The sequence below is a fragment of the Neoarius graeffei genome, chromosome 18 (assembly GCF_027579695.1).
Source record: "Neoarius graeffei isolate fNeoGra1 chromosome 18, fNeoGra1.pri, whole genome shotgun sequence".
In the NCBI taxonomy this organism is placed as follows: Eukaryota; Metazoa; Chordata; class Actinopteri; order Siluriformes; family Ariidae; genus Neoarius; species Neoarius graeffei.
The window spans coordinates 66,489,498-66,498,062 of record NC_083586.1 but is presented as its reverse complement, the minus strand read 5'-3'; the positions used below and the strand labels follow the sequence as shown (position 1 = coordinate 66,498,062).

Genomic DNA, 8,565 nt, shown 5'->3' with positions numbered 1-8,565 from the left:
TAGGCTCCATCTCGCCTGCGACCCTGTAGAACAGGATAAAGCGGCTACAGATAATGAGATGAGATGAGATGAGATTAACGCATGTCTAAAGAAAGGGAAATGGTTTCTGAGTGAGTTGAGTGTTGAGAGAAGACTTTTCTGCGGTAGGGGTTGGAATCACGGATAGGGGGCGCTGTGGCGCAGGCCGCTCTCAACACTGCAGAGGAAGAAGAAGAAGCGGAAGCTGTTTCAGTTTGCACTTCCGGAGAGGTTGGAGTTCACTATGGCGGCTTCTAGATCTGGGTCAGGTAAATAATTTAGAAATAAAACTGAAATTTACGGCGATATGAGCTGTTTAACTGAAATAAAGATGAGAGAGAGTTAGCGCTGCTGTGGGAGAGAGAGAGAGAGAGTGAGAGTGTTAGCGCTGCTGTGGGAGAGAGAGAGAGTGAGAGAGAGAGAGAGAGAGAGAGTTAGCGCTGCTGTGGGAGAGAGAGAGAGTGAGAGAGAGAGAGAGAGAGTTAGCGCTGCTGTGGGAGAGAGAGAGAGTTAGCGCTGCTGTGGGAGAGAGAGAGAGAGAGTTAGCGCTGCTGTGGGAGAGAGAGAGAGAGAGAGTTAGCGCTGCTGTGCGGGAGAGAGAGAGAGAGAGAGAGAGAGTTAGCGCTGCTGTGGGGGAGAGAGAGAGAGAGAGAGTTAGCGCTGCTGTGGGGGAGAGAGAGAGAGAGAGAGAGAGAGTTAGCGCTGCTGTGGGGGAGAGAGAGAGAGAGTTAGCGCTGCTGTGGGAGAGAGAGAGAGAGTTAGCGCTGCTGTGGGAGAGAGAGAGAGAGTTAGCGCTGCTGTGGGAGAGAGAGAGAGAGTTAGCGCTGCTGTGGGAGAGAGAGAGAGAGTTAGCGCTGCTGTGGGAGAGAGAGAGAGAGAGAGTTAGCGCTGCTGTGGGAGAGAGAGAGAGAGAGAGTTAGCGCTGCTGTGGGAGAGAGAGAGAGAGAGAGTTAGCGCTGCTGTGGGAGAGAGAGAGAGTTAGCGCTGCTGTGGGAGAGAGAGAGAGTTAGCGCTGCTGTGGGAGAGAGAGAGAGAGTTAGCGCTGCTGTGGGAGAGAGAGAGAGAGTTAGCGCTGCTGTGGGAGAGAGAGAGAGAGTTAGCGCTGCTGTGGGAGAGAGAGAGAGAGAGTTAGCGCTGCTGTGGGAGAGAGAGAGAGAGTTAGCGCTGCTGTGGGAGAGAGAGAGAGAGTTAGCGCTGCTGTGGGAGAGAGAGAGAGAGTTAGCGCTGCTGTGGGAGAGAGAGAGAGTTAGCGCTGCTGTGGGAGAGAGAGAGAGAGAGTTAGCGCTGCTGTGGGAGAGAGAGAGAGTGAGAGAGAGAGAGAGAGAGAGAGAGAGTTAGCGCTGCTGTGGGAGAGAGAGAGAGTGAGAGAGAGAGAGAGAGAGAGAGTTAGCGCTGCTGTGGGAGAGAGAGAGAGTTAGCGCTGCTGTGGGAGAGAGAGAGAGAGAGTTAGCGCTGCTGTGGGAGAGAGAGAGAGAGAGAGTTAGCGCTGCTGTGCGGGAGAGAGAGAGAGAGAGAGAGAGAGTTAGCGCTGCTGTGGGGGAGAGAGAGAGAGAGAGAGTTAGCGCTGCTGTGGGGGAGAGAGAGAGAGAGAGAGAGAGAGTTAGCGCTGCTGTGGGGGAGAGAGAGAGAGAGAGAGAGAGAGTTAGCGCTGCTGTGGGGGAGAGAGAGAGAGAGTTAGCGCTGCTGTGGGAGAGAGAGAGAGAGTTAGCGCTGCTGTGGGAGAGAGAGAGAGAGTTAGCGCTGCTGTGGGAGAGAGAGAGAGAGTTAGCGCTGCTGTGGGAGAGAGAGAGAGAGTTAGCGCTGCTGTGGGAGAGAGAGAGAGAGAGAGTTAGCGCTGCTGTGGGAGAGAGAGAGAGAGAGAGTTAGCGCTGCTGTGGGAGAGAGAGAGAGAGAGAGTTAGCGCTGCTGTGGGAGAGAGAGAGAGTTAGCGCTGCTGTGGGAGAGAGAGAGAGTTAGCGCTGCTGTGGGAGAGAGAGAGAGAGTTAGCGCTGCTGTGGGAGAGAGAGAGAGAGTTAGCGCTGCTGTGGGAGAGAGAGAGAGAGTTAGCGCTGCTGTGGGAGAGAGAGAGAGAGAGTTAGCGCTGCTGTGGGAGAGAGAGAGAGAGTTAGCGCTGCTGTGGGAGAGAGAGAGAGAGTTAGCGCTGCTGTGGGAGAGAGAGAGAGAGTTAGCGCTGCTGTGGGAGAGAGAGAGAGAGAGTTAGCGCTGCTGTGGGAGAGAGAGAGAGAGAGTTAGCGCTGCTGTGGGAGAGAGAGAGAGAGAGTTAGCGCTGCTGTGGGAGAGAGAGAGAGAGAGTTAGCGCTGCTGTGGGAGAGAGAGAGAGAGAGTTAGCGCTGCTGTGGGAGAGAGAGAGAGAGTTAGCGCTGCTGTGGGAGAGAGAGAGAGAGAGTTAGCGCTGCTGTGGGAGAGAGAGAGAGAGTTAGCGCTGCTGTGGGAGAGAGAGAGAGAGAGTTAGCGCTGCTGTGGGAGAGAGAGAGAGAGAGTTAGCGCTGCTGTGGGAGAGAGAGAGAGAGTTAGCGCTGCTGTGGGAGAGAGAGAGAGAGTTAGCGCTGCTGTGGGAGAGAGAGAGAGAGTTAGCGCTGCTGTGGGAGAGAGAGAGAGAGAGTTAGCGCTGCTGTGGGAGAGAGAGAGAGAGTGTTAGCGCTGCTGTGGGAGAGAGAGAGAGAGTGTTAGCGCTGCTGTGGGAGAGAGAGAGAGAGTTAGCGCTGCTGTGGGAGAGAGAGAGAGAGAGTTAGCGCTGCTGTGGGAGAGAGAGAGAGAGAGTTAGCGCTGCTGTGGGAGAGAGAGAGAGAGAGTTAGCGCTGCTGTGGGAGAGAGAGAGAGAGTTAGCGCTGCTGTGGGAGAGAGAGAGAGAGAGTTAGCGCTGCTGTGGGAGAGAGAGAGAGAGAGTTAGCGCTGCTGTGGGAGAGAGAGAGAGAGAGTTAGCGCTGCTGTGGGAGAGAGAGAGAGAGAGAGTTAGCGCTGCTGTGGGAGAGAGAGAGAGAGAGAGTTAGCGCTGCTGTGGGAGAGAGAGAGAGAGTTAGCGCTGCTGTGGGAGAGAGAGAGAGTTAGCGCTGCTGTGGGAGAGAGAGAGAGAGTTAGCGCTGCTGTGGGAGAGAGAGAGAGAGAGAGTTAGCGCTGCTGTGGGAGAGAGAGAGAGAGAGAGAGTTAGCGCTGCTGTGGGAGAGAGAGAGAGAGAGTTAGCGCTGCTGTGGGAGAGAGAGAGAGAGAGAGTTAGCGCTGCTGTGGGAGAGAGAGAGAGAGAGAGTTAGCGCTGCTGTGGGAGAGAGAGAGAGAGAGAGTTAGCGCTGCTGTGGGAGAGAGAGAGAGAGAGAGTTAGCGCTCCTGTGGGAGAGAGAGAGAGAGAGAGAGAGTTAGCGCTGCTGTGGGAGAGAGAGAGAGAGAGTTAGCGCTGCTGTGGGAGAGAGAGAGAGAGTTAGCGCTGCTGTGGGAGAGAGAGAGAGAGTTAGCGCTGCTGTGGGAGAGAGAGAGAGTTAGCGCTGCTGTGGGAGAGAGAGAGAGAGAGTTAGCGCTGCTGTGGGAGAGAGAGAGAGAGAGTTAGCGCTGCTGTGGGAGAGAGAGAGAGTTAGCGCTCCTGTGGGAGAGAGAGAGAGAGAGTTAGCGCTGCTGTGGGAGAGAGAGAGAGAGTTAGCGCTCCTGTGGGAGAGAGAGAGAGTTAGCGCTGCTGTGGAGAGAGAGAGAGAGAGTTAGCGCTCCTGTGGGAGAGAGAGAGAGTTAGCGCTCCTGTGGGAGAGAGAGAGAGTTAGCGCTCCTGTGGGAGAGAGAGAGAGTTAGCGCTCCTGTGGGAGAGAGAGAGAGTTAGCGCTCCTGTGGGAGAGAGAGAGAGTTAGCGCTCCTGTGGGAGAGAGAGAGAGAGTTAGCGCTGCTGTGGGAGAGAGAGAGAGAGTTAGCGCTCCTGTGGGAGAGAGAGAGAGTTAGCGCTGCTGTGGGAGAGAGAGAGAGAGTTAGCGCTGCTGTGGGAGAGAGAGAGAGTTAGCGCTGCTGTGGGAGAGAGAGAGAGTTAGCGCTCCTGTGGGAGAGAGAGAGAGTTAGCGCTCCTGTGGGAGAGAGAGAGAGTTAGCGCTCCTGTGGGAGAGAGAGAGAGTTAGCGCTGCTGTGGGAGAGAGAGAGAGAGAGTTAGCGCTGCTGTGGGAGAGAGAGAGAGAGAGTTAGCGCTGCTGTGGGAGAGAGAGAGAGAGAGTTAGCGCTGCTGTGGGAGAGAGAGAGAGAGAGTTAGCGCTGCTGTGGGAGAGAGAGAGAGAGAGTTAGCGCTGCTGTGGGAGAGAGAGAGAGAGAGTTAGCGCTGCTGTGGGAGAGAGAGAGAGAGTTAGCGCTGCTGTGGAGAGAGAGAGAGAGAGTTAGCGCTGCTGTGGGGGAGAGAGAGAGAGAGAGTTAGCGCTGCTGTGGGGGAGAGAGAGAGAGAGAGTTAGCGCTGCTGTGAGAGAGAGAGAGAGAGAGTTAGCGCTGCTGTGAGAGAGAGAGAGAGAGAGAGAGAGAGAGTTAGCGCTGCTGTGAGAGAGAGAGAGAGAGAGAGAGAGTTAGCGCTGCTGTGGGAGAGAGAGAGAGAGAGAGAGAGTTAGCGCTGCTGTGGGGGAGAGAGAGAGAGAGAGAGAGAGAGAGAGAGAGAGTTAGCGCTGCTGTGGGAGAGAGAGAGAGAGTTAGCGCTGCTGTGGGAGAGAGAGAGAGAGTTAGCGCTGCTGTGGGAGAGAGAGAGAGAGTTAGCGCTGCTGTGGGAGAGAGAGAGAGAGTTAGCGCTGCTGTGGGAGAGAGAGAGAGAGTTAGCGCTGCTGTGGGAGAGAGAGAGAGAGTTAGCGCTGCTGTGGGAGAGAGAGAGAGAGAGAGTTAGCGCTGCTGTGAGAGAGAGAGAGAGAGAGTTAGCGCTGCTGTGGGAGAGAGAGAGAGAGAGTTAGCGCTGCTGTGGGAGAGAGAGAGAGAGAGTTAGCGCTGCTGTGGGAGAGAGAGAGAGAGAGTTAGCGCTGCTGTGGGAGAGAGAGAGAGTTAGCGCTGCTGTGGGAGAGAGAGAGAGAGAGTTAGCGCTGCTGTGGGAGAGAGAGAGAGAGTTAGCGCTGCTGTGGGAGAGAGAGAGAGAGAGTTAGCGCTGCTGTGGGGGAGAGAGAGAGAGAGAGTTAGCGCTGCTGTGAGAGAGAGAGAGAGAGAGTTAGCGCTGCTGTGAGAGAGAGAGAGAGAGAGAGAGAGAGAGTTAGCGCTGCTGTGGGGGAGAGAGAGAGAGAGAGAGAGAGAGAGAGTTAGCGCTGCTGTGAGAGAGAGAGAGAGAGAGAGAGTTAGCGCTGCTGTGGGAGAGAGAGAGAGAGAGAGAGAGTTAGCGCTGCTGTGGGGGAGAGAGAGAGAGAGAGAGAGAGAGAGAGTTAGCGCTGCTGTGGGAGAGAGAGAGAGAGTTAGCGCTGCTGTGGGAGAGAGAGAGAGAGTTAGCGCTGCTGTGGGAGAGAGAGAGAGAGTTAGCGCTGCTGTGGGAGAGAGAGAGAGAGTTAGCGCTGCTGTGGGAGAGAGAGAGAGAGTTAGCGCTGCTGTGGGAGAGAGAGAGAGAGTTAGCGCTGCTGTGGGAGAGAGAGAGAGAGTTAGCGCTGCTGTGGGAGAGAGAGAGAGAGTTAGCGCTGCTGTGGGAGAGAGAGAGTTAGCGCTGCTGTGGGAGAGAGAGAGTTAGCGCTGCTGTGGGAGAGAGAGAGAGAGTTAGCGCTGCTGTGGGGGAGAGAGAGAGAGAGAGAGTTAGCGCTGCTGTGGGGGAGAGAGAGAGAGAGAGTTAGCGCTGCTGTGAGAGAGAGAGAGAGAGTTAGCGCTGCTGTGAGAGAGAGAGAGAGAGAGAGTTAGCGCTGCTGTGAGAGAGAGAGAGAGAGAGAGAGAGAGAGAGTTAGCGCTGCTGTGGGGGAGAGAGAGAGAGAGAGAGTTAGCGCTGCTGTGAGAGAGAGAGAGAGAGAGAGAGTTAGCGCTGCTGTGGGGGAGAGAGAGAGAGAGAGAGAGTTAGCGCTGCTGTGGGGGAGAGAGAGAGAGAGAGAGAGAGAGTTAGCGCTGCTGTGGGAGAGAGAGAGAGAGAGTTAGCGCTGCTGTGGGAGAGAGAGAGAGAGTGAGAGTGTTAGCGCTGCTGTGGGAGAGAGAGAGAGTGAGAGAGAGAGAGAGAGAGAGAGAGAGTTAGCGCTGCTGTGGGAGAGAGAGAGAGTGAGAGAGAGAGAGAGAGAGAGAGAGTTAGCGCTGCTGTGGGAGAGAGAGAGAGTTAGCGCTGCTGTGGGAGAGAGAGAGAGAGAGTTAGCGCTGCTGTGGGAGAGAGAGAGAGAGAGAGTTAGCGCTGCTGTGCGGGAGAGAGAGAGAGAGAGAGAGAGAGAGTTAGCGCTGCTGTGGGGGAGAGAGAGAGAGAGAGAGTTAGCGCTGCTGTGGGGGAGAGAGAGAGAGAGAGAGAGAGTTAGCGCTGCTGTGGGGGAGAGAGAGAGAGAGTTAGCGCTGCTGTGGGAGAGAGAGAGAGAGTTAGCGCTGCTGTGGGAGAGAGAGAGAGAGTTAGCGCTGCTGTGGGAGAGAGAGAGAGAGTTAGCGCTGCTGTGGGAGAGAGAGAGAGAGTTAGCGCTGCTGTGGGAGAGAGAGAGAGAGAGAGTTAGCGCTGCTGTGGGAGAGAGAGAGAGAGAGAGTTAGCGCTGCTGTGGGAGAGAGAGAGAGAGAGAGTTAGCGCTGCTGTGGGAGAGAGAGAGAGTTAGCGCTGCTGTGGGAGAGAGAGAGAGTTAGCGCTGCTGTGGGGAGAGAGAGAGAGAGTTAGCGCTGCTGTGGGAGAGAGAGAGAGAGTTAGCGCTGCTGTGGGAGAGAGAGAGAGAGTTAGCGCTGCTGTGGGAGAGAGAGAGAGAGAGTTAGCGCTGCTGTGGGAGAGAGAGAGAGAGTTAGCGCTGCTGTGGGAGAGAGAGAGAGAGTTAGCGCTGCTGTGGGAGAGAGAGAGAGAGTTAGCGCTGCTGTGGGAGAGAGAGAGAGAGAGTTAGCGCTGCTGTGGGAGAGAGAGAGAGAGAGTTAGCGCTGCTGTGGGAGAGAGAGAGAGAGAGTTAGCGCTGCTGTGGGAGAGAGAGAGAGAGAGTTAGCGCTGCTGTGGGAGAGAGAGAGAGAGAGTTAGCGCTGCTGTGGGAGAGAGAGAGAGAGTTAGCGCTGCTGTGGGAGAGAGAGAGAGAGAGTTAGCGCTGCTGTGGGAGAGAGAGAGAGAGTTAGCGCTGCTGTGGGAGAGAGAGAGAGAGAGTTAGCGCTGCTGTGGGAGAGAGAGAGAGAGAGTTAGCGCTGCTGTGGGAGAGAGAGAGAGAGTTAGCGCTGCTGTGGGAGAGAGAGAGAGAGTTAGCGCTGCTGTGGGAGAGAGAGAGAGAGTTAGCGCTGCTGTGGGAGAGAGAGAGAGAGAGTTAGCGCTGCTGTGGGAGAGAGAGAGAGAGTGTTAGCGCTGCTGTGGGAGAGAGAGAGAGAGTGTTAGCGCTGCTGTGGGAGAGAGAGAGAGAGTTAGCGCTGCTGTGGGAGAGAGAGAGAGAGAGTTAGCGCTGCTGTGGGAGAGAGAGAGAGAGAGTTAGCGCTGCTGTGGGAGAGAGAGAGAGAGAGTTAGCGCTGCTGTGGGAGAGAGAGAGAGAGTTAGCGCTGCTGTGGGAGAGAGAGAGAGAGAGTTAGCGCTGCTGTGGGAGAGAGAGAGAGAGAGTTAGCGCTGCTGTGGGAGAGAGAGAGAGAGAGTTAGCGCTGCTGTGGGAGAGAGAGAGAGAGAGAGTTAGCGCTGCTGTGGGAGAGAGAGAGAGAGAGAGTTAGCGCTGCTGTGGGAGAGAGAGAGAGTTAGCGCTGCTGTGGGAGAGAGAGAGAGTTAGCGCTGCTGTGGGAGAGAGAGAGAGAGAGTTAGCGCTGCTGTGGGAGAGAGAGAGAGAGAGAGTTAGCGCTGCTGTGGGAGAGAGAGAGAGAGAGAGAGTTAGCGCTGCTGTGGGAGAGAGAGAGAGAGAGTTAGCGCTGCTGTGGGAGAGAGAGAGAGAGAGAGTTAGCGCTGCTGTGGGAGAGAGAGAGAGAGAGAGTTAGCGCTGCTGTGGGAGAGAGAGAGAGAGAGAGTTAGCGCTGCTGTGGGAGAGAGAGAGAGAGAGAGTTAGCGCTCCTGTGGGAGAGAGAGAGAGAGAGAGAGTTAGCGCTGCTGTGGGAGAGAGAGAGAGAGTTAGCGCTGCTGTGGGAGAGAGAGAGAGAGTTAGCGCTGCTGTGGGAGAGAGAGAGAGAGTTAGCGCTGCTGTGGGAGAGAGAGAGAGTTAGCGCTGCTGTGGGAGAGAGAGAGAGAGAGTTAGCGCTGCTGTGGGAGAGAGAGAGAGAGAGTTAGCGCTGCTGTGGGAGAGAGAGAGAGTTAGCGCTCCTGTGGGAGAGAGAGAGAGAGAGAGTTAGCGCTGCTGTGGGAGAGAGAGAGAGAGTTAGCGCTCCTGTGGGAGAGAGAGAGAGTTAGCGCTGCTGTGGGAGAGAGAGAGAGAGTTAGCGCTCCTGTGGGAGGAGAGAGAGAGTTAGCGCTCCTGTGGGAGAGAGAGAGAGAGTTAGCGCTCCTGTGGGAGAGAGAGAGAGTTAGCGCTCCTGTGGGAGAGAGAGAGAGTTAGC

At 55.9% G+C, this 8,565-nt stretch overlaps 1 protein-coding gene across 1 annotated transcript in view; it reads left to right on the top strand.

Annotated features, from left to right (window-relative positions):
- The first annotated feature begins 216 nt into the window (after positions 1–216).
- The window catches only part of LOC132866492 (A-kinase anchor protein 8-like), a 63,130-nt gene continuing 54,781 nt past the window's right edge, over positions 217–8,565 (top strand). The window contains exon 1 of the mRNA XM_060899297.1: positions 217–287. Within this exon, the coding sequence (XP_060755280.1) occupies positions 263–287 (25 nt within the window). The 5' untranslated portion in view covers positions 217–262. The remainder of the gene's footprint in view (positions 288–8,565) is intronic.